This window comes from Amphiprion ocellaris, chromosome 6 (genome assembly GCF_022539595.1).
Source record: "Amphiprion ocellaris isolate individual 3 ecotype Okinawa chromosome 6, ASM2253959v1, whole genome shotgun sequence".
Lineage (NCBI taxonomy): Eukaryota > Metazoa > Chordata > Actinopteri > Pomacentridae > Amphiprion > Amphiprion ocellaris.
Window position 1 is genome coordinate 34615820 of NC_072771.1, and position 26223 is coordinate 34642042.

Consider the following 26223-nt stretch of genomic DNA (forward strand, 5'->3'; position numbering starts at 1 on the left):
TAATTTGTGTGACATTTAACTGTATGTTGAGAAGTTGCTTTCCTGCGGCACATTATTTTGTGTGAAAGTGTAATGTAGAAGAATTTACAAAACTGCTTATTTTTGGGTGTAAATATATTTTTTTATGTTCACGTTCAACCGTTGTTTCTGTATTAACAGCTATAAGTAGAGTTCTTTTTTCAAATAATATAATTATTATATGTTAGGGTTGTTTTGTTGTAGAAATTATATAATGACTAGCTACAAAAGCATCAAAAATATCTGCGTTGATAGCAGTCAAATCTTATTTTTGTGTTTTTTTCTTGTATTATGCACATACTATAGGGAACGTTTGTGACATTTCCGATGGTCATAAATGCAGCATCGGTCTGGTGGGAGACGCTGGTTTGTTGACTCACTTGGAGCTTTGGCTGCGCTGTAGCGAGTAGCTAGCAACCTTGTCAGAGTTAAAGCTGTGCAGTTGACAATATGTCAATAATGTAGCTGGTATCCGAGCTGTAGCCACACGTTTTGGTGTAAGAAGATGACCGTCTGCAAATTAATTCCGTATTTAGGGGCCACTTTGTGACCGAGCACGACGTGTTTGTTTTTTAGCTAGCGTTAGCTTAAGTTACAAGATTGACAAGATAAACGGCTGAAGTTCCTCCAGAGTGAGATGGGCAACGCTAGGCTGACCAGAGGTAGCTTATGTAGCGAGTTAGCCAGCTAGCCGGCTGAGTGCGAAACGGAAATATGACTATTTCCAATTTGATTTCGACCGTGAGTAATTTCTTACTTATCCGGGCTGCTATTTGAGAACCAATCTCAAAGAAGAGAAGCAGCGGTGTCCGGGGAAGCTGTCAAACTCTCGCTCGTCCCGGCTGCAGCGCTGGCCTAGGAAGCTAGCACGAAGCTACCTAGCTGCACGTCTGGCTCTCCTGCCAAAGTAAGTATTTACACTTATTAGTCACACGTTGACAGCTTTAGCCGGTTTGTTCTTTAAACGTTTTCAACACGAAACCTCCAAGATCGCCTGGTTAAGTTGCTGAAATGCAGTCACATATTTTCTTTATATGATGTAACGTTAACTTATATTGGTGGGTGTGTGAGGCTGCTAGCCTTAAGTTAATCTATTGAAGCTGTAGCTAACTGTAGCACACAAGATCACGGCCTTGATGAGTTTGTTCAGCAGCTAAGTTATATATATTTGACTAGATATGTCCTGTCTGACTATCGATTTTGGAGTTTGCAACTTGACATAGTAACCGCTGGGTAAGCACAGCAGAGAGGGTTCAGAAAATCCTGTTTTTTCCTCTTAGTTTTGACGTTATTTACAGTCTTCCCAGTTAACATGGCCCCATTTCCAAATATACAGTATGAGAGGATTTAAAGTATGTTTATGCATCTGTTTAATGCTGCTGATAGTCTGAAATATTGCAATCGTGAGCCTCAAGAGAAACGTTTACTGTAAAGCCACGTCTTAAATATTTTTAGTTACTATATGTCATAAGGCACCATCTGAAAAATGTTTTTAAGAGCAGAATTTATAAATCATATGTTGTCACAAGTGCTATATCCACTTTCTGTCCTTCTGTGGGAATGGTCATTACATCAAAATGCATTAATTGTCCTATGTCTCAGCTCATCAACCACTATACAAGTTGATGCTGAGCTGATTTATCAATTAAACATGTACTTGATTGGTAGAAAACTAGCTGATGGCCTGAAAAACCTTTTTTTGTATTATGCAAAAATGTGGAACTTGGACTACTTTCATTTCCTCAAATATAAGCATTTGCTCCTTTTCTCTCCCTTTCTTGCTCATTTTGCCTTTATTTGTTTACTTTCTGACTTTTTTGTGAAATGAAGATAGTTTTTTTTTGACTGCTGCGCTTTCCTTGGGCTCATTGGGGATCTGTGAATTTGTGATAGCAAGGTTTTTCCCAGCATGGAGAGATTTTTGGCACTCCTCAAAGATGTTTTAGGTGCCCCCCAAAGACATTTTAGGCAGCACCACAAGAAAATCAACAGCAACCAAATGATAGCAGATGAGAAATATGTTTCAGTTTTTTTTTAAGCATGTCAAGTATATACTGTATTTAATGATCTGAAATAACAAGAAAATACATAGAGTTCTCCCAGATATGGTAGCACAGGCTGACTGATCATGCTTACTGTCATGCATTGTCACCCACCCAAAGGCCCATTCTGAGCAAGAAAAACCTTTTGTGCACTGATCAATATTTTCTTACACATTGCTGCACCAGTGCTGAATAGCTAATCTATTTCATATCACGATCGCAATTTGAAACAATATCACAAAGGCTTCAATTTAGGATAGACTCTTAACCATGTCAGTGGTTTTTCAAAAACATGCCATCGTTCTTGTGCAGTAGTGTCGCCTTCAATGGTATCTCATCTTGTAATGAGCCATCACATGTTTTAAATATGTTACAGACTGCATATTGAATTGAACCTTGTCTTGATGTAATTTTATTGCAAATGGTAGCAGCAGTATCTGTCTTTTAAAAAATTGCAATTGGAAACGTTCCCAAAATCGTTCAGCCCTAGACTGCACCATGAATAGATTTATGAAATAACACTGATCGAAAAAAATGATTGATTCACGTCAAAACTGAAGTATGGAACAAAACAAAACTAATGGCATTAGTAGTGACAAGCCCCTGAGCCTGTATTTGTTTTTGATATCCTGCCGTAAAAGTCACCGAGGCAAGTATCTGAACAAAAAATTTAGAATACACGTTGACTCCTATTGCAGTCATATAAACCTAAACTTATTTAGAGATGCTCGAGACTTGCTCACAGCCTTTATACCACAAACAGAAGCTATCTTTGCTGTTTTGCTATATTTTTCTTTTCATATGACTGGCCTTAGTGCATACTTAGTGCTGAGGTTTTGTCCTGTTCCCCTGTCGATTTGTAGGTTTTGGTAACTTTTGCCAAATTTTGCAATTTGTACTTTGACATGCAAATCTATTCTCTTCTATTGATCAATCTCAAAAAGTGCAACTACATCCACTGTGTACATCTGTGAAACATGAAAAAGGAGAGAGAGAATCATTTGTATACGTCAACACAATTTGTTTGTAATTTCTGGGACAGCTAAGAGTATCGTAAATAATTAGATCAGAGCTGCTCTGCTGCTGTTGGCCACAAACATATTTTTCTGCATTATGTTCTCTCAACAAAAAAAAAATTGTTTTTGTTAGCGACGTATCTGTGATAGGCCAATACTGGTTGATGATATTAGCCAAAAAATAAACTGGTTGGGCTCTAATGGTAGGTCATGATTGTGTAAGAAATACACCATTAATTCAGCTCTCTATTTGATGTAATGCTATCATGGAGGAAAGGGGAGTGCTGGCGGGCTGGATATCTGAGAGGATTTATTTATTCTGCTTTGCTTCTGCTCAGTACAGAATGTATATATCTCCTAGTAATGATGGACAGCCATGTCTTTTTAAACTTAGGTAATTATGAAAAACTGATGAATTTTAACCATGACAAAATCCAACCCTGCACGTACAATTAAACTTTTAACTCTGTTTGATAACTCACTGAGTGTAACCTATTTTTGAATTTGATTCACGGATTTTATAACATTGTTCCAGACAATAGTTTCTCTGTACTGCAGCTTTATGCAATGCTTTTGAAAACAGTTTATGCAACTGTTCATACTGCGTACGCAGATCACAATATTACAATTATCACACTTTGCTCTAAAAACAACAGAGAAAATAAGAAGCTTTCTGCTGATGCTTTACATTTATCTGATTGAAGGGTGCCTGTTGTGGATAGCCAGCCTGCCTGCCAGCCATGGATACTATGACTGACACATGCCCTGCGGTGCACCAGAATGGGACCGCCTATCGGGAATCTCCAGACATACGACCGGCTACTGTTCTTAGGCTTCACTTCTACCACAGCAACCAGGGAACAGTTGATGGCAGCTTTCTCAGCTACCCACCTGGAGACTATGTGGCTGAGGAGCTGTGTATAGATGCAGCCAAAGCATGCAGTGAGTACTGAAGCTGTGCAGGCTTGTGCAAAGCACACCCATTCATGAGTTTTGTTGTAACTTGGAGCATAGGTCCTAAGATAAGGTTATCAAGTGGCCACAGTGAAACCTGTCTGTAGACAAATGATTTGCCTCCTCAGTCATCTCCATCTCTGCTTTGCTTACAGCTTCTCCAATTTTCTTCACTCTTTTTAAGGATAACCAAGAATATGATCGCTTTGCTTTGCTTGCTTGGTGTTTTTTTTTTTTTCTTTTTTCCAGAGGTAAAATTTATGACTCAATTAAAGTATGACTCCACTTACACACAGTACGGCCATGCAGGGGAAGGAGACTCGCCTGCATGTTTTAGAATCGCATGTCATGTGTTTGATGATAAACCAAACACAACTGGCATTTTGGACAATCTTTGTTGGCCTTCCTTTCAGCCGTGTTGGTACTAGAAACAGATTGATAATTGCAGTATCTGCGTCTCAGAGCTCCCCCTAAATAGCACAAATCCCACAGGTATACTGTAGTTTGTTTGTTCAGTTAGTTTGTTAAATGGTATGTAACCAAATTAAGTGCAAGCTTTCAGAATGTAATGTGGTTTCTTTGATCTGTCTAGATATATCACCTCTGTACTGCTGCCTTTTTGGTCTGTTCCGAGAGCAAGACCACTTGTGGTTTTCACCCAACCACACCTTCCAGCTTGATGATACAGCCTCTGAAGATGTGTTTTTCAGAATACGGTAGCATATATAATTTTGCGTCTGGATGTCTTTGTAAATAAATATCTCTTTATACACAGCTAAAAAATTAAATACACTCATAACTTTCTACGTTGCTTTTATTACCTATTACCACAGGTACTACTTCCCTGGCTGGTACAGTGGGGGAGCATCCCGGGCGTATCGATATGGGGTTGCCAAGGGGGCAGAAAGCCCTGTCCTTGATGACTTTGTAATGTCATACCTCTTCTCTCAGGTAAGCACCTTCACATGACCCCTTTAATTTTACATAAAATGGTCAGACATTGGTGCCTTGTATGTGTTTTGGGTCAGTTTCACAAAAAAATTCCAGCTTGACGCCTTGCATTCCAGTGTTGTAGATTGGGCATCAGAAAACAAGCAGCTCATATCCTTGAAAAATCCGTTTATTAGATTGTTTGATAGATTACCGAGTCACAGTTTTAAATAGCATTTCTTTTAGCATTGCCAAGGGTCACGGATAAAGCTAGTTATTTAAGTAACAAACTATGGCACTGGAACATTTTATTCTGCAAGGAAGTGACAGAACAGAAACAAGAGAGTTGGCACTTTCAAGGAGTGAGGTTATATCACCTGTGTGAGAGGGAATTCAGTCAGGTGGCAGTGTTGCTACTTGCGTTCAAAATTATGCATGTCAGCTCAATACCTGAATGCACAGGCAAAATTAAATCCCCACTTTTTTGTGTGCTCACAAAGACATCTTCTGTGCTACCATGGTTCAAAATATTTATTTGATGCAGTAAAGTTCCTGTCCTTGTCTAAAAAAATAAAAATTTTATTTCTATTGAAAATGTATAGCCAGGATTGAACCTCAGTAACTGACATGGCAAAGCAAAAAGCTTCTCCAGACCCTCAAGACTTTTGGAAATTATTGAATTTTTTTCTGCTAACAAGTTTGTGGAATTTGTCCAGTAGAGGTCTTGTCATCTAAAGAGGACCATCGTCAAAAAGTAGCTTGAAAAGATAAGGCCGGTGATTAGGCCTTATTCCTCCTACTGTCAACGAAAGAAAAGATTTATGTCTGGTTGCTTTTCCCAGCCTTCTGTGGCTCTCAGCCCCCAAACCATTGGTTCCTACTAAAGACATGATAATGAGCCACAAGGGATTAAAAATTAACTTTATAAAATCACTGGGCATTGTGGTTACTAGCCAACATTTCTCAAGCAGTCAAGTTTTATGTGTGTGTGCTCTTGGGATCTATTCACAGCTATTCTGTTACATCCACTATTCATTTGAGTGGTTAGTGAATATTAATAGTATCAGGACAGTTTAGGTGAAATTTTGCTAACAGTAAACTACAATGAAAACATTCATGGTGTCATGGAAAAATGTGTACCAGCAGTGAAACTGTTAAATGAGCACATGAAAGCCACACTGACTCACAGCACTGCAAGTTTATTAATGCCTCAGAGGTGATGGTGGTTTGGAGATAAAGCTGAAGATTTAAGCAGCAGAAAGTGCCCTCCAGTTTTTTGTTTTTGAATGGAATAGTTTTTTTTTTTTTGTCTCTTTTGGCTGCTTGAGTATTTGTCGGTGTGTTTCTTATGAGAACTAAGCAGGATTGTATAAAATTTTGCACTTTATCTCTACACAAGACGTCTACGTAGGACAGGAACGGAAAAGGTGAACAGAGACTTGCATGAATCATCAGAGCACTGCATGCCACCAATCAAATATAATATGACCACATTGCAATGTAAATGTGTTAAGTGTAGGTGAATCCAGGTAACTCAAGCCAGTAATATGACTGGAGTTGAACTCGTTGTGAACTGAAGGATTATGTGGAATTATGCCTGCGGAAATCTGCCATAGTGGCTTGGGAAAAGATTAAAAGAGAGAAGGGAAGCACCGCTGTGGGGGTCATTTGAGTGCATTGTGTGTTCGCAGCTCTTAAACCATTCCACATACTTGTATTCACTCTGGGCAGATGTTTTTTGTGAAGGATATGTTGAATTCCTTGTGGTCTAATCAGGAGCTGAGCTTCTGCGTAGAAAAACAAAGGTTACCATTATTTGAAAGGGAAGTGTGTCTGTGTATTAGCAGTTGAAGATTAACAGCAACATCTAATTGAAAGCCTTAATTTTTTAAATTGTAGTAATTGATAAATATTGTAGTAAGTTTTTTGAATACTTTCTTTTTGGCAGATAAGTTTACCACCAATGTAGAAAATCAATATCTGTATTTCTCAGTTGAAGCTACACCCCAGTTTGCTTAAAAGTTAAATGAGACACATTTACGTGCAGTCTGTGGTTGTTTGGTGTGTTTTTACGTGCTTAAAAATTGAAATAATCCAGCTTAGACATGAATAGAGTCTGACTTTTGATGAGGACTGTAATGCTCTCGCAGTATGTAGACATTGGTGTACTTCACACAGGAGCGCCAGAACTACTGCATTAGTATTTGAAAGTATAGAGAAACGAATGCACCGACTGACCTGTGAACACCTGTGTGCGTTAAGCGTGATCAGAAAAGTTCACCTGTAGTTGTAACAACCACTGTGTTCCTCTCATTTCTGTGCAGTGGAGGAATGACTTTGTGAATGGTCTGGTGAAGATCCCCAACTCCCATGAGACTCAGGAAGAGTGCCTTGGCATGGCTGTACTCGACATGACAAGAACAGCCAAGGAGAGACAAATGTCACCTCTGGACATCTACCACACGATAAGGTACATTTGCAAAACAAAAGCTGCTTTTGATCTAATTCTATGAAAAGTATATGCAGTGAACACCAGCTTCACATAAATTGATGTAGTGATGTAATTAGTACTGTTCCAGCACTGTTTGTTAGTAATGCTGCATTGGCTGTTAACTAAGTAGAGTTGTCTTAACTTTTTTTTTTCTCAGACACATTATTGTGCAATTTTGTCTGAATAAAAACAGAACATTTCCAAAATAAAATGATCTGAAGTTAACAATCAAGCTTGGAATCAAGAAATACCTTATCAGTGAAGAAGTAAACAAAACATTTATTAATAACTTTCCAAAAGTGACAGTTGTCATTCTCTGTTCTTTGAAGATATATTTTTTAAATGTAATACCAGCTGAACTAAACCAGCTGAAAAATTCTAAGACTCGATGGTGAGCCTTATTTTATTTATCTTTATTCTTTCAGAATTTTGTGCAGGAGAGCAAATGTTAAGTTTCAACCTCATAATCTGGTCATAGCTTGTTCTTGATCTTGTTTTGTAAATGATATGCTCTACTTCTGTACACAACATGAGACATTTAATGGATTTAAGACACCCAACTACATGCTGATACAGAAATCTACTGAATCTCTTCTAGCTACAAGTCCTTCTTGCCAAAGGAAATGAGAGCTCAGATCCAGGACTGCAATTTCTTGACACGTAAGCGAATCCGCTTTCGCTTCAAACGCTTCATCCAGCAGTTCAGTCAGTGTCGGACCACAGCGCGTGATCTTAAGCTTAAGTACCTCATCAGCATGGAGTCATTGGAGAAGGCCTTTTACACAGAGACCTTCCAAGTCAGAGAACCATCCGGCGGACAGCGCATCATCCTAGTGGCGGCAGACTCTGGCATACAGTGGTATCGAGAGAAACTGAAAGATTCTGATGAGGTTGGTACAATGAGTGCTGTCATTAAGTTTCTATGATAGAAAATATGTATATATTGCACGTTTAACTGACTTTTTATTTACAACAATAAAAAATGTGCCACGCTAGGATCTTTTACTGGTCAAGTCACCATAAAAGGAACTAAATTATGTTGGCAATATTTTAGAATACACTACATGGGCAGCTTTAATTATTCAGAGTAATCGCAAACTGCAAAATGATTCTGGGTTGCAGTGGTTTGTTCCTTAGAGGCAGAAACTATATCACCCTGTATTTGTAGTTAGACAGAAAATACTTGTTTTTAAGTTAAATTGTCATTTGTTGTAATAAAAATATCAACTCTCCTATTTTTGTTGTCCCCTTTGTCCAGGAACTGCAGACCTTGTGTGACTTCCCTGATGTAACTGACATCAGCATCAAACAGGTCAGCAAGGAGGGAGCTGCAGAGAGCCGAATGGTCACCATCAACAAGCAGGATGGCAAGAATCGGGTAAATTCACCTTTATTAACTTCCGTCTGTTGTAGTTTGTCATCAACACTGAAGCATTTGCTTTTATACCGTGCTTTTTCATATAGAAATATAATGTCATATCAGATGTGCATTTGTTTGGTTTGTTCAATCATGTCTGACAGAATACTGTACATCTCTCATGGTTTTTCAAACATTTCAGGAGCTGGAATTCCCCAGCCTGTCTGAAGCCCTCTCCTTTGTGTCCCTTATTGATGGCTACTATCGACTGACAACAGATGCACATCACTACCTTTGTAAAGAAGTAGCTCCTCCTCGGCTTGTTGAGGCCATATCTTCTCACTGCCATGGCCCAGTTTCGTAAGTAAAGGATAACTTTATTGTACCTACAAAAAGTCATGTTTGAATTAAGTAAAACATGTACTTATTTCAACTATTTTTTTTAAATTCAAAGCCGTAAACCATCATTTAAAAAAAATCTAGATTTTGATTATGAAAAGTCGTAAACGTTCAAATGATTCCTAGAATCTGGACATACAACATTAATGCTAATTTAAAAATGAAATCTGTTGTCTCCTGTTCTTTAAGGAATATAATGGAGACTATGTTCTTCTTTTTCATTTTATTCTGCCTTAAATCTTGCTTGACTCTGCTCAGACTCTCATTTGCGCTTGCAATTTTATTTTGTTGGTAACCAAGCCAGGAAATAAGGATCTTCACGGCAGACTGAGAGCTTTTTTCATCTTTATTTGATACTTGCCATAATCTGAACAGTAACAGTTTGTTAGCGCTGAGCTCCAGTGGTCAATACGTGACGAGCAGACTTCTGAAACCCTGCAGCTGTTTCCAACAGGTTTGATGAAGTTTTATCAAACCGACAGAAGAGTCGAGGAGAGAAAGAGATGAGGAAGCATCCATGTAGTTACTAATATAGAAAGAAGGGAAGGTGAATGTGTATCTGTGTGTTACAGACTCAGAACTAGCACATACCTTTCATGGTTATCAGCCTTATGCTTTGTCACAATTCAGACATTGCAGGTGTATGACTAATGTTATATTGACAGTTTCAGAGCAAATAGTAAAGAATCTCTATTTGTCTCTGCAAGAAGAAGTGAATATAATTATTGTGCATTTTGAGCCTGGATTATGCTTTTATTACAAGTTAATTTTCCTTCAGCTTAAGAAAATTCTGTTGCAGAGAGGGTGTGATATTTTATTTGGTGACGTCCTCCAAAGCCTTTTATTTGAATTAGAAAGTGTGCAGATACCCTGATTTAAATGAAATGCAATTTAATTTGTGGTGCTTCCACTACATCGTGTGAATGATAAGACAATAGATTCTCCTCAGATATGTGGTAGCATCACCTCATTTTTGCAACTTTCAAAAAACTGATATTCCAACAGTCATATCCCCTTTCTGCAGTGATCAAATGGGAGTACAAAGTGGTACAGACACAAACTTTGCTCTGTACACTTCTTTTTCTCCTACTTCTGCCACTTTGTGTGTTTAGCGCTAAACTAAACCAATCCCCTACGACATAATTTTTATTTTTCAGAATTGAGAATGGAATTTACAAGCATTCCTTGGTTGGTGTGTGTATCCTATCCTAGCAGGTCGTACTGCATTTTTGTGACTGCCCTGCTTGACATGTTTTTTGTTGCAGAATGGAGTTCGCTGTCACCCGGCTTCAGAAGTGTGGAAACAAGCGGGGGCTGTATATTTTGAGATGTAGTCCCAAAGACTTCAACAAATATTTTCTGACTTTCCCTGTTGAGGTTGGTGTCATTTAACTGTGCTTGGTCATTTCAACATTTATATTAATAACTTAGGGATAAAAACCTTCAGTAAAACTAAAGCAGAGTAAAGTTTGCTATTTTGTAAGTTGACTAAAACTCTGTAGGACTACAATGGACAGTGTTGTCAGTGGTCCTCTGCTGTACTTGCGCCCCTGTGTTATTTTGCTCTTGGTATGTGGCAAAATGGTGCCAGCATGGTTAATTTTGATTAGATTTTGTCATCATCCTTATTGTTGTAACAAATAAGATAACTTGGACAAAGTAAAGTTGACTTATCATTTAAATCAGCGAATATCTAATCTTCCAGTGGATAAGAATCATTTTAATGATGCCAACACAGATGGCGCCGGCAGAAAGTTTGTCCTCGCTCAACTTTACTGACACAAGTGAGGCAGAATACTTTATAGCGCTGACCATTTCTACAGTCCTGCTTCAAAGCAGTATACACTTCTGCGCCATGTCGTTGTGTCTGATCAGTCTTGAGAAATGGAATCTTTGGTTTGTAGTTCACGTGGTCGCCTTATACATAGCAACACATGTAATGCTACAGAGCAGCTTGTGTTTTTTAGATGTTGATCTGTCACTCTAAAAATGGCTGAGGGATCTAAATGAACATTTTGTGCCAGCTTTCAGTACTTTGATGTTTTCAGCACTCAGTAACATTACCACAGTTGGATTGTATGGGTTTGGAAATAAAAAATAAAAAAAAAACTATAGATGCCAGCTCTTGCAGTGCAGTTTATTTCCAAACCCAACTTTTTTTAAATCTTGTTTTTTTTTTTTTTGCTGAATTTTAATAAATAGTCAGACCTATTGTGTTATGTTGCTGTCAGTTACATGTCTGATACCCCGATTACATGTATTTCGACTTTCTAAGCTCCTTTTTGTGTCTTGCTAGGTGTATGATACTGTAGAATACAAACATTGCCAGATAACCAGGTCTGCCAGTGGAGAGTTTAACCTCAGTGGAACCAAAAGAAACTTCAGCAGCCTGCAGGAACTGCTCAGCTGCTACCAAAAGGAAACCGTGCGCTCGGACAGCATAATTTTCCAATTCAGCAAGTGTTGTCCTCCGAAATCTAAAGGTAAGGCTAACAGAATCAGTGAATAGAAAACATCACCGCAATGTTGAGCAGATTCTGTCACTATCTTCATTTCAAAAGCTTGTTGAGTGTCTTTTGTAACAAGGAAGTAACACGAGACTAGTTGTACATGTACTGAACACCTTTAAAAGTCTAAGTTCAGTGCAATTGTCTAGAACTGCTAAGGCATGTTAATAACTAAGTAAGTATTAGTAAACAGCCAAAAACAAATCAAAAGAGAGATAAAAAGAGGATTTGAGCAGAATAGACAGAGCTGTTTGTCCATGTGTGTATGCATGTTACAGACTACCATGACTATTGGCATTAAATTCAAATATGCGCTTATTTTCTGCCCTTATAGCTGCAATGAAACATTTCATTTGCTGGTTAGCAATGGATAGTAGAAGCTCTTTGTGTGTGTGAGATACTGGTTGTTTTGCTTGTACAGTCTGTGTCAAGGCTACTCTTTTGTCAAATATATGCTTTAGGTTTGTTGAAACGAAGAATTCAGTAGAAATCATAATATGGCTACAGGAAACACTTGGGTGTTTCACTGCCAGAGAGAAATAAATGTGTTACATGAGCATGTAAAGCGTTTAGTCTCTGGTACTCTAATCTAGGCAAGGATACATAAAATGCAACTCAGCCAAAAATAATATATTTTGTGTTGTGTTTTAGCCTTAGTCTTGGCTTAGACTTTTGTAGACTCAGTACTTGGACTTGTCTGTATTTGTTCTTAGTGTTGTACTATAGACTTACCTGCACATGGTTTCTATAGTCATATACCTAATAATGGTATTAGAACTGGGTGCTATTTACTGTTGTATGGTTTTACATTTTTTTCTCATTGAAATTCAGGAATTCAAGCAAATTCTCATATTTTCCAACATTTTGTTTTAGTTGTACTGATTTTATTTGTTTAATGCATGACAGTGGAGCCACAATTCATTGCCTTAAATATTTTGACCCTTATATCTTTGGTATTTTATGTGATTTCGCATTGAGGAGTGCTAACACTGAATAGAAAACTTTACCCTTGAAATGTTCTTTGATCTGTCTTTGCTGACATCCTAAAAAAGTTGTAACGCGTTCAATTAGTTCAAAAAATTTGTGCAAATAACATAGGAATATAGAGGCATGATTTGAGATTCTTGCCAAGAAACTTTTTCCCCCATGGAAGGCACTGTTTGCCCTTCAGAGGTTAAAACCACTGCACTCCAATTTAAGGCTTACTGTTGTCTTGTTTAGTGAGTGCAAAGGTTACAAATTGGCTAATCGCTTATAGTAAAGATGAGCGGAGACAAGGCTTGGAATATAAATAACAGTTAAGATGATTCAAACGTGTCTCAGTCCTTTCCTGCTGTCGCAATTGTACCACAACAAGCTTCTACAGAAAGTGATTAAGAAAGCATTTCTCTGTAATCTCTGACTCATATCATTAATTGTCACTCTTCCCTCTTAGGCGGACTCTTCATTTTTATCTTAGGTAACTGAAAATCTGTTTCTTAAGAGTAAGAATGTCTTCTTTCCACCAACAGAAAAGTCCTGCCTTCTCGTGTGCAGGAGCAACAAAGGCTCAGAAGTGCCTCTGTCTCCGTCACTACATCGACACAACATCAGTCAAATGGTGTTTCACAAGATCAGGAAAGAAGATCTGGAATTTGTAAGCTTAGTCTGCATTTTCAGGGCGGTGATATGTGTCTAGTTCCTCATTTATTCAAACAGTCTGTACGTGAATAATCATCAGAGTCTGCATTGTTATGTTACAGTACTGTATTACCCTTACATTATAGTGTACTATCTTTTACGTTTATACGAATGTTGTCTTTCCATCAGATGGAGAGTCTTGGTCAAGGGACATTTACCAAGATCTTCAAAGGGGTCCGAAAGGAGCTGGGAGACTATGGACATGTGCACCAAACTGAAGTAGTCATGAAAGTCCTGGACCAGGCCCACAGGAATTACTCTGAGGTCTGTCCTGAAATGGATTTTTTGCAGCTACAGTGGCAGTTAAAGGCAAATTCTTATGCAGCCTTGTATACAGAATGTGTTTTGATATTGAAAGTTAAGTGATTTAATTTCAACCCCTGCAGCAAGCAAGTGTTAAAAGAACCCTTCTTTAGAGGTTAATTCACAGTTGCTTCTTATTTCATATCTTTATACAAGGAGAACTACACTAAGTCAGTACTTACCAACCTGCCCGCCCACCCACCTTTGGGCAGAAGTCACAGTTTTTAAATGTCATTCTGTTCTTTATTTAGGAATTTAGGCCACCTTGCACACAGAGATCTACTGGAGATTTTCAACGATATACCGGTCAGGGTATTGTCATGCCTGCCCTGGAAGCTTCAGCTCGTAGTTGATGGTGAACTTTTGGGTTCACTGTGGGTCATTGTCAGTGGACTGACAGTGGTCAATTTAAGTTGGAGGAGCTGTAGTCTTTCTGTATAGCATTCCCTGCTATGAAAGCATCAGTTAGCTCTATTTTGTGTATTTGCTGATGGTTTACTTTTGCATCTTGTCCAAAGCTTTTGCATACATACCTATACAGTATATACTGCTCATACAACTGGTATCATTTGTAACACTTAAAGTCATGTATAGCTGTTAAAAGTGTGTGAACAATGGATTAGTCAGTCAGCTGAGATGTTAGTCTATATACATGTGCTGGATAAATGGCTGTAATAATGTCCAGTTTTCTATATTACGTATAGAATTGAATTACATTTTAAGGTTCATTCAGTAAAATAAATAAAAACTTTTGGAACATAATGGGTGATATTAGCAAAGCGGTACTTGAGGTCATCTGATCGGGTCATGGGTTTATGTCAGACAAAACCAATAAAACCAATCGACAGCCGCTGGTCGAGTGGTAATATTGTTTAGTATTTAGTTTATTGTTTTTTTTAACTTGAGCATATAATTGATTTGTTTTTCTATCTTTTCTCACATCCTAGTCTTTCTTTGAAGCTGCCAGCATGATGAGCCAGTTGTCCAATATACACCTGATCCTTAACTATGGCGTTTGTGTCTGCGGAGAAGAGAGTAAGTCTGCTTCAAAGAGGCATCCAGTCCCTCTCAGACTGTCAAACCTTAAACATCCTGCATGTCCTCATGTGCCCTTACAGTCATTATGGTCTAATTCTATCAACAGTTTACCATCCTTCGCTATCCTATAATCTCAACCAGTCACTATGAACCCAAGCTTTAAAGCAGCAATCAACCCATGAGCATGGTGTGTTACTCTTAGGAGGATTACAATACCCCCTCCCAGAAACTCTTGCACCTGCACCACTCTGTCTTCACCCGAGAAGAGTCCTGCTGCTGCACAGTGTACTGTGGGCATCTACTAGACTTCCCTGCACATGTTTAACTCTTTCTGTCCTTAATATCAAAATTTCCATGGATCAATTGGAATTTTTTTTTTTTAAATAAAATTCTGCTATATCTGTGCTACACCTCTTGAGTTACACTGAATATAAAGCAACTAAGTGACATTTCCTGTTTCTCTACAATTAAGTTTAAGAGAATATTTTACAGCTGCCTACAACATCAACAGTAAACCTTCCCATGTTTAGTCAACAGTGAGAAATCCATTACAAAGGTGTCAGAGGTGCCACTCTTGGTCAACAATAGGCATTTTTAAATCTAATCTATCACACATTCAAAACAATTTTCTCTCTTTGCTTTTCTTCAGGACTAAAAGAGAGAATATTATGCTTAAATTCATTGGTACTAAATCTTTAACTTCATCAGAAATTGCAAAAACATAAATGCATAAATATTCATACATTACATAAAAAATTAGCTATGCCCCAACAGGTTATCGAGATTTGTCAAGCCTCTTTAATTCCTGCTCTCTCCTTGCAAGTGGATTTTTAAATACCATATAACATTAAATGGGATGCCATAAACTTCTGTTTATTAAAATGTTTTGTTTTGACCTTAAAACATGTCTTTTTTTTTTTTTTTTTTGTCTCCAGACATCATGGTGCAGGAATATGTGAAGTTCGGCTCACTGGATACCTACTTGAAGAAGAACAAGAACTCCATAAACATTCTGTGGAAGCTTGAAGTGGCGAAGCAGCTGGCCTGGGCCATGAACTTCCTGGTACCAATCTTTGTTCTGTCACATCTGAGGCGTTAATTAGTCATTCCCAAAGTGCTGATGAATATCTGTTTCTTTGTTCCTTACAGCTGTACACTTCATGGTTTGTATAAAAGTTCAGAGATTTGGTTGGGTAGATAAATTGTGATGAAAATTACTGTATAAAGAAAGTGTAAGAAGAGTGATTGCTTCACAGCGTTGGTGTTTGATAAGTCAACTCTCTTCTGCACCTACAGGAAGAAAAGCATCTTGTTCATGGGAATGTGTGCGCTAAAAACGTTCTTCTGATCAGAGAGGAGGACAGAAGGGCTGGGAACCCCCCTTTCATCAAACTTAGTGATCCTGGTATCAGCATCACTGTTCTGCCCAAAGAAAGTGAGTTTGTGTCCACGCTCCGCTAAATAGTATTAACCTTCTTTAGTCAGCAGGGGGCAGTAGATAGCTACTCAGCATGATTACAGTGGGTTGGATTCCTTCTGCTTTTTGTGTTTGGTTACAAAAACAGAAGCAGTGACTAATAAGAAACTGGTATGTGTTGTTGTGTTTGATAAGAATAAAACCTATTGTTAGCTGCATAATATGCAGTGTAGGAATGCATTCAAATAGTGCATTACATCCAACTGAAGGGAAATTTTAACTGTAAATAAACTGAAAATTAGGAATTTACTCACAATGATGTGTCAAATGTTTTTGTTTGCTGTCAGTCCTGATTGAGAGGATCCCTTGGGTGCCTCCTGAATGTATTGAGGACCCTGCCAAAATGAGCCTGGCTGCAGACAAATGGAGTTTTGGCACTACACTATGGGAAATCTGCAGTGGTGGAGAGAAACCGCTAGCGGCACTGGACAACTCTAAGGTAGGGCAGCATGGTATGACAGAAAATACATATGTCAAGATGAATATTTAATACTGGATGGGATCACTTCAGTCTAAGTTATGGTATGAATAGGAATGGTAATAGTGTGTTTTAAATGCTGTATTAAGAGTGGGATTGAGTTGATATCTTACAGTTCTCATCAGTTGCAAATTACAGTAGATACACATCATTGTAAGATATTGTTATTCCAATGAGATATATTTACTTGTCATCATTTCTTGACACAGTAGAAGTTGGCCAACTGCTCGATTAGGCTTACATGCATGAGCATGAAGCATGTTTTTTTATACAGTCAATACAGAGGAACAGAATGTGTTCTGCTTAGAAACTTACTGGAGGCAACTCTTTTTGGCATCAACAGCAGACATTGTTGTTGATGCAGTGTGATCTTGCATTTACACACCTGTATTGACTGTAAATTTTGTGTTACAGAAAACTCTGTTCTACCAGGATCACCACCAACTTTCTGCACCAAAGTGGACCGAACTGGCTAATCTAATTACCAGCTGCATGGACTATGAGCCTACATTCAGGCCCACATTTCGGGCAGTTATCCGTGATCTCCACAGCCTCTGCACACCAGGTTGGTGTATATTTCTCACCAGCCAAACTGGCCCTAATGGTGTCACAACAGGATCAGGAATGTGGGTCACACCAGGGTGGAATGTTAAATGTCGTCCAACACACACACATTTATCACGTTTTCAGCAACAGGTCGGTGGGCACAGAGTTTTGGTTCCTATTTTACAGTTCAAGACCATTCATCATAATTAAGTTGCTGAATTAGAGGTGTCCTGGTATTCTGGTAATGACATTATTGTGGTATTTATAAAACAAACATAGAATTTATTAGTCAGAAATTATTACAAGACATGGTTAGCTTAGCTTAGGGAGCAGAGAACGCTGGAAAGACTGGGAAACAGTTTTACTTGTCTGAAAATGTTGAAGCTAATTTACAAGTGACTTTTGTTGTTTCAGTCGGTGATTTTCAGAGTGAATGTGGCTTTAACTAATTGTCCCAAAATGTGCCTTTATCTCCAGACTATGAGCTGATCGTGGACAGTGACATCCTGCCAAACAGGACAGTGGGCTCTGGCTGGGCAACTGGGGGTTTTGAAAATCAGGAGCCAGCTCAGTTTGAGGAGAGACACTTGATATTCTTACAACAGCTGGGCAAGGTATGAGAAATTGTGTCAAATTATGGTACCGTCATTGCTAGATGCTATCTTAGATTGCTGAGTGACTGCTTTAAATATATATTGTATTTGAGGTAATAGAACCTGAAGCACAGTCAATGTTTATGCCATGTTGTATTTAGTAAGTTTTTGAAGCAAATAATTCCTTTACTTCGATGAGATTTTTTGTATCCTTCATATTAGACATATTGTGGGTTTATATCTAGATTTGACAGGCAGCATATCATAAGATGATCATATAATGAACAGTTACTTTAAAGGCTCACATTTCTGTATATCTGTATCTCACTGAAGCTTGCGTTAGTTTATATCTCGTGTGTGTGTGTGTGTGTGTGTGTGTGTGTGTGTGTGTGTGTGTGTGTGTGTGTGTGTGTGTGTGTGTGTGTGTGTGTGTGTGTGTGTGTGTGTGTGTGTGTGTGTGTGTGTGTGTGTGTGTGTGTGTGTGTGTGTGTGTGTGTGTGTGTGTGTGTGTTGTCGTGAAAAATGGTGGCTCACTTTACTTGGTCTTCTCTTTAAGGGAAACTTTGGCAGTGTGGAGATGTGTCGATACGACCCACTTCAGGACAACACGGGGGAGGTCGTGGCTGTGAAGAAACTCCAGCACAGCACTGCAGAGCACATACGAGACTTTGAGCGGGAGATTGAGATCCTGAAATCTCTACAGCATGAGAACATAGTCAAGTACAAGGGCGTTTGTTACAGTGCAGGTACTTCTGATGCATTTAGTAGCTTTGTTTTAGTAACTGTTTCTTCTAGAGGCAAAAACAATACCAGATGTTAAATTTTCAGCAGCTAGTCAACACCCGGTCCATACATTGTCTACAAGAGTTCCTACAGATTTGCCAACTAGTCCAAAAAAAAAAAAAAACTGCATATATATGCTTTTCTTCAATTTTCCCCCAAAGACAATTTGCAATAAAGTCGTTTTTAGCATCAGAGTGCTAACAATACCAGCTTACTGTAAATCTGAAATAGTTTATTGATCCTGGAGAGTAAATTGCTTAACTTAAATTGCTTAATTCTACATGTTTTACAGTTTTGACTGTCAATAAAATGATTTGGTTTTTAAATGATTCTCCACCAAGTTCTAAACATATATATCAAAACCTTAAGTAATATTTCTGCAATTGACTGTAGTGTAACATGTTTATTGCTTCTTAATAGACATCATCCCAGATTTGTAAATAAAGATACCGTCTTTCAAAAATGTTATCACTGTTTTGTACAGATGGACTTTTAGTTTCTTTTTGGCTTCCCTCAGGTCGACGAAATCTCCGTCTCATCATGGAATATCTTCCGTTTGGAAGTCTGCGAGATTACCTCATGAAAAACAAGGAGAGGATCGACCACAAGAAGCTTGTGCATTACACTTCTCAGATCTGCAAGGTACTACTGCCTGACCTGTTTTGTCACATGCTTTCTGGAGCTGTTCAGGACTTGCAATACTAATGTTTTTTTGTTTGTTCTGTGTGTGCACAGGGCATGGAGTACCTGTCAAGTAAGCGGTATATCCACAGAGACCTGGCAACACGAAATATCCTTGTGGAAAGTGAGCTGAGAGTGAAGATTGGGGATTTCGGCCTCACCAAAGTTCTACCTCAGGACAAAGAATACTACATGGTCAAAGAGCCAGGAGAGAGCCCCATATTCTGGTTAGACCGCATTGTTGTATATTGATTTTTGAGTGAAGAAATGTGATTTCAAGAATATATTCACAATTTCACAAGTCTACCCTAAAGCAATAGTCTCATGTGGAGATAAACAATTACAGTGGTTTTGCTTTCTGTATTAACTTCTTCAATTTTGTAACGGCAGTCCTCGTTTTGTGCAAAAATGTTTTCAAAATCTATCTGAAGCTGTGGCTTAATCAGTCTTAATTAAGGTCTGTTCCTACTGAACGCCATTTGTCACGTATAATTCCAGGCAATTATAAACGATCACTGCCTGTCTCGCTGTTAAGCTGCAGTGGAGGCTTAGTAACACAAAACAGGAATATTGTAAAATAAAGGTAGTGATTGAAGAAGATACCACTTAATTTTACTAATTTGGAAATCTGAAGCTAGATATTAGCTTCGAGTGGGCTTGTGAATAGATTTCAGTCGTAAATACTTGTAGGCATTCTTCACTAACAGTGTGCCATATTTGTCTGTCTGTTTTTGCTGGTGTGGATTTCAAACTGTGATACTTGTCCTCAGGTTGAGGTTATTTTGCAAACTACTTGACAAAGGGAGAGTTGGAACAGACGGTCACACCATGTGCTTATTTGTAGGTATGCCCCTGAGTCTTTGACTGAGAGCAAGTTCTCTGTGGCGTCGGATATCTGGAGCTTTGGAGTGGTGCTATATGAACTCTTCACCCACAGTGACAAGAACTGCAGCCCTCCTGCAGTAAGTACAAAAATACAGTGACATGAATGACTGACTTTTCACTGTCTGGTTATCAGCTATGTGTAGAAAATACCAAAAAAAAAAACAAAAAACTTGACATTAAAAGTGGTGTGTATATTTAGAGGCAAAAATCTTAAGTAATTCATGTAGCCGTTGGACATGTCTAAGTAAATCTGGATTTTCTTAACACAGAATGTATGTTTACATTCAGCTGTAGTCAACAAAACATACTGTATGCATCTTTAAGATCTTACACATATGATGGATTCAACCTCATAAAACATTTACAATTTCTCTCTAAAGTTCGTGACTTATAATCTTTGCATCCGTGACTACTAGCAGGCAGCCTTCTTTCTTATGTTTGCCTGTCGATTTCTGCATGTGCATTATCACCTGTTCATGCACCTGTTTAAATCTGGATAAATTTTTACTACGTCAGTGGATTTGGTTGTTCTCTTATCTGTCTTGACTGCACTATCACCTTCTGCCTCATTGACTTCACCTGCTTCCTCTCCGTGTGCTGCTCAGGTTTTCATGTCCATGATGGGGAATGACAAGCAGGGACAGTTGATTGTCTATCACCTCATTGAGCTCCTGAAATCAGGCAGCAGGCTGCCTCAACCCCTGGGGTGTCCTCCAGAGGTACGAACATCTGCTGCTGTTATTTTATTTTTTTCTGAAAGCTTCTGGAGGCAAGTTTTCTTGCATATATTTTTTTGACAGTTGTGAACACAGAATTGACATATTTGAAAACCGATACGACACACTCCTTAGCAAACAGTTGCTCATTTACATATTCCCATGCGAAGTACCGTTATCTGCATTTTTCATGCATTGTTTTTTTTTTTTTTTTTTTTGCCTAGTTTTTTATGGTTTATAATGGGTTCATTCATTCAATGAGTCACTCAGTGCATCCTTACCCAGCTCTCTCTCTCACAGAAACACATTGACAACTCACTGGTCTGTATGCAGTAGGGTATAGACCGATTATCGTCTGGTCAATTATCATGACCAATATAGTGATATTATCCAATTATCAGTAAGTTATTGACCGATTATTAACCACCTTAGTGGGAAATAAAGATTAAAAAAACTGAGAAATATTAAGAAAACAGAACAGTAGACAAACTGATAAATCTTACTCAATCCCACATAAACAGAGGAGAGCATCTTAAGTGAATCACTCCTATTTCTATTTTACATGTTCAGTTACAGTCACATTTGATAATGAAGAAGGTTAGTTATGAATGACAGGTTCCCTCCTATCTCATGCTGTTAAAACATTACATTTAATCTATGTTGGTTTTGAGCCTGTCTTGATTACCAATCATCATCATTGGTATTGGCTCTAGAAACGACGACAACAAAAAACATATTGATCCCTAGTATATAGCCACTATTCTCTAAATCAAAATATGCTCTGGAGGAAGGATTGTTGTTGACTTTCCTCCACAGGAGACAGTTTGCTGAAATGCTCTACAGGCAAACTAGTAGGATTGCCAGTAGTTATCAGGCATCCTGCGACAGATCCAGGTAGCCATGTCAGTGGATTGGTGGACTATTAAAGTTTATTTTTCCCAGCCCTGTGTCTCTTTACCTTCCCTCCCATATGGCTCCAGGACTGAGCTCTCAACGGTAACCAACCAGCACCAACCAGATTGATTAGCTGTCCCATTAATATGTTGTGTGTCCGGGCTTCACTATTTGTAGCTGTGGCAGCTGGAGGGAGTTAGGAAACTGCAGCTACTGAAGAGAGATATAGGAGAGGAGGAGGATGTGCATGTTTTCCAGTTATGTGACACCATATGCTATATGTTACAAAGTACCCAGCAATACAGTTATGCATATGGTGTTCAATCCCCCCAGTTATCGCCTCAAATACAGTCTAGTTCTGTGGGGAACACTGCCGTCATGTTTCTGGTTCCATGGTAAGCATAAGTCTCGCACTTCTGTTTTCTCTTTGACCTCTTTCAACTGCAAAATATGCAGCTCTTAGCTGCTGAATGCACCTCTGTGTACATCAAGTGGTCTCTTATTGTGTTCGCCTGCAGTCAGGTGTTGGGGAGATGTGCAGTGGGTTTTAAAGCTTTTTCACTGAAAGCAGCTGATACTGAAAGCAATGCTGAGAGCAGTGAGAGCGACACAGAGTGTATTTATGGAGCAGACAACCAAACTTAGCTGCAGATTTAGGTGGGTGTTTCATCACTATTTGTGACCCTTTTCATACTGTAATTTCTTCTGTTATATATGATTGGACTGTTTGTCATCATTTTCTGACATTTTAAAGACAAAATCTGAATTTAATTTAGAAGAGAACTGTCAGATCTGTAATGGAGATAATCAGTAGTTGAAGTCCAATTGTGTGATCTTTTGTTTGAACAGACTCAACTTTTGTGGCCATTTTGCCTGGAATTCTCCACTGAATTTTCAGGTCATTGAAATGTTGTAGGTTCATCTCAAAGAATTCATCCGCAAATAATCCCTTCTGCTACTACAGAGGCCTATTTTTTGTCACCCTCCACAATGAGAGACGTGATGACCCAAGATCAAAGCGAGTAAAATAGGATGAGTGATTTCTTTTAGCCCTCTGCTCATTGTGTGTCTCTCTGTCTTTCTCAGATACATGAGATAATGGAGGAGTGCTGGGACAGCGACCCCGGCTTGCGTCCTTCTTTCAAGGAGCTGGCCCTCCGCATCGACCTGTTCAGGGACAGCAAGGAGTTTTAGAATCACCCAAAGTGCCCCGCCCCCCTTTTCAACCAAGATGCTCTTAATATTACTGCCCTGTTTGTGGCGAAGGGACAAAGGCCAAGGCAAGGTCCTTCTGCTGGGTGTTACCCAGCAGAAGCGGCTTGTGACTGGAGGAGTGTTGGTTTGGGATGAGGATCTGTTAAAAAAACAAAAGAGAAAAAAATACTGCCAAGGTGCCTTCAGTTAAGGCACTCAACCTCCATTTTCTGTAGCGGAGCGGCTTAGTGGCCAGCAGCCGGATGCAAATGGCGACTTGGATGGTTGAACTTTTGAAGGTGATGTTGCTGAAAAACACAAGAATGTGTTCAGTTAAAGTAAGAAGAGTCCTAGAGTTTGTAGAGACTGAGTGTGTTCGGAATCGCATACTTGGATGCTACGTGCTGCGTAAGTATATACTGTACACTACATGCTATTCCCTCTACAGTGCACTACGCAGAATGTGAAAGATACTGCAGTGTACCACATACCAGGCTTGTCAAACCGCAGTGGAAACACTTACCTGGCAGCTGACAACAGTATTCATGAACCTTATATTTTTGCAGCTCCCTGAAATAGTTTGATAGATGGATTATTCCATCTCAGATCATCAGGATCCTTCTGCCAAAGCATCTCTGATTTGCTTGAAGCTTTTTTAATATAAACTATGGATTTTAAAAATTATCATATCAATTACTTTGCAAGATTTTTTCATTTTTTTTTCCCCTAACTGCCTGTGGGCTAACTTTCGGCACAATTCTCATGCATGGAAATTTGAGGTTATATTTGGAAGACAACATCACAGGAACTGATAAAGATAAAACCCTGAGATTTTCACTGTTATTTCTCATCAGTCCTTTGATTCAGAAGCACCAATATTGGACAAGGAGATCAAATAGTCTCAGATTATGGATGGGTTGAAGTATAAAAAATATTACATGTCCCATTTTCCACGCAATAATTTAAAAAGATGAATGATGCAGAAGTCAACTAGTGGTATTTTCTGTCACAGTGAGCAATAACAGGGAAAGTTTCAGAATTTTGTCTTTAAGAGTGCCTGAGATGATATTCCTCAAGCAGAGGCTTTAAATTTCCACATGTAAAAGAACATGCTGAAGGTGGGTTATCAAGGAATTATGAAAAATGTTTTATCTGGGAAACTATTTGATAATTTAAGCTAAAACTTCACTAATATTCTTATAAATTTCGATATTTTGTGCCAAAAAAAATTTCAGGCAAATCAGAAATAATGAAGCAGAAATTGTACTAAATATGTGATAATTTGAGATGGAATGACCCACCTATGAAATTGTTTCTGGTGTTGGTTGCCACCTAGCAAGCTTAATAGCTCATTTCGACATTTCAGACTGAAAGGGTCTGCTAATTATTTCCTCTGATCACCCTTTGTATGGAAAGGTGTCGCAGGAAATCATGCCATAGCAAATGTTTGCTCTTTTCCTCTGCAGAGCTTGAATCTTTTGAAGTAGTCGCCATTTTTGCCAAAATTTTCTTGAGCTAGGCAATGACTGCAAAATGCGTACTTTTGGCCAGTGTGTTATGTCATCTGTGCATCTTTGGTGTACTGAAAATGTTCAAGTTTGTCACATACCACTTGCTGCTCTTGGTCAGAATCAGTATGCCAGTAGTAGGAAGTATGCCATTTCGAACAGACACGGTGACTCTTGCCAGGCCTCAAGCTTGAGATGCTTGTGGCAAACAAGTTCTATGTTTGTGTGCGTCTGTGTGTGTGTTTGTGTATGAGAGATTGTGTGTTGTGTCCATACAGACAGCTAGCAGGGCTAGCTCTTGTCATCCCCTTGCCCCATCACCTGAAGAGAAATAAACTAATACGGTGTTTTCTATCTAAGTGTGTATATACCTACAGTATATTTGTGTACATATGTCCAGAAAAATTTTATAATTTTATAAAATGGGAATATAGTAAATGTTATATTTGAACTGCCAGCAAGATGTCCTTGTAAATGATGTGCATACAAAGGTGATTTAAAAATCCATTATTGTTTTATGTTTTCAATGTGAGAGGTGGTGTGAAAATTAAACCACAGTTTCATTCAATGGCGTTTCTCTTGAGCAAATTCTTGAATTCCAGCTCGTCATTATTTCCACTGCGACACCAAAACCCTGTCAAGAAGCTCAAAAACTAAATTCTATGTCTTCACCTATTCCAGGAATGTTGTCCAGTAAATTGAATCTGACGTCCTTTAAAGGTGCAGGAAGGGATTTGTCAAGGCGATTTGTCTAGGTGTTCGACCGAGCATGTCGGTATCTTTGCAGATGTGTGAAACTTCAGCTGTGCTCCACGTAGCACTGTAGTGAAATGGAAAACATTTCTGATCCTCTGCCGACACTGATTCTGTCGTTTGCACCTCTAGATCTTATTATGTAACCGTGGTAACGGGAGAAGAGAGACTGAGGGGGCACTTGAAGGGGTCTTCGTCACATGTCTGAAGTCCACTTTTACAGTGGAGCTTTAAAGACCCAAAGGGGCACTTTAGTTTACAGACAGTGGTCGGTACACCAATAAATATAACAGGTCATTTAACAAATGTCTCGTATACATCCGGGATTAAAAGTGCATCCACTTAGATGCAATTGATAGGCATCTTAGACCTATTTAGTGTTACATTATACTCCATTAGTACATTTCAATGTAAAGTACGACACTGTTACACTCCTGGATGATATTTATAGAAGCCAGCTAGAAAAAGAAGAGAACACAGATACAAAATTCAGTAAATTATTAATTGAAGTCATCTTTTTTTTTCCCCTTTGAGTATTATTTTGTAAAAATCATGTAAAATTTTGAATAATTTGTAGCTAAAATTGTAAACTTTGACTTACTGTAACTACTTTTACTTTCACTTGGAGCTACTTATGTCCAAAGAAAGAAAGAAGCACACCAAATGAAAATAGAGTAAGTGTATTTTAACTGCCAGGAGGATGTCATTGTCAAGTAATTTAAGGCTCCATTATCGTTTATGTTGTCAGTGCACCTCCACTGCTTGTAGCTGCTGAATGACGGCCTTTAAATGAAGGATTTATACAAATGTTGGCCCACTGAGAGCGAACTGGACACCGTTAACCCTCTGAGCCTCAATCACTTACTAGGTGTTTATTTGCTCCTGTCACATTTTTGTTCACTGTTAGTTTTTTTTTTTTCCACTGCAGTATGAAGTCCTGCGCCTCAGTGGAAATTACATAACCGTGACTGAAAGTAGAG

At 38.6% G+C, this 26223-nt stretch overlaps 1 protein-coding gene across 1 annotated transcript; it reads left to right on the top strand.

Moving 5' to 3' along the window:
• The first annotated feature begins 392 nt into the window (after positions 1–392).
• jak2b (Janus kinase 2b) lies at positions 393–25062 on the top strand. The gene is made up of 24 exons (XM_023274754.3): positions 393–925; positions 3781–4018; positions 4623–4746; positions 4864–4981; positions 7285–7430; positions 8050–8341; positions 8710–8829; positions 9011–9168; positions 10473–10584; positions 11504–11690; positions 13226–13350; positions 13524–13658; positions 14645–14732; positions 15671–15798; positions 16032–16170; positions 16500–16651; positions 17105–17255; positions 17714–17850; positions 18386–18575; positions 19130–19254; positions 19348–19520; positions 20138–20255; positions 20784–20897; positions 22875–25062. The coding sequence occupies exons 2-24, from the start codon at positions 3817–3819 to the stop codon at positions 22980–22982; spliced, it is 3342 nt and encodes a 1113-aa protein (XP_023130522.2). The 5' UTR covers positions 393–925; positions 3781–3816; the 3' UTR covers positions 22983–25062.
• Positions 25063–26223: the final 1161 nt, after the last annotated feature.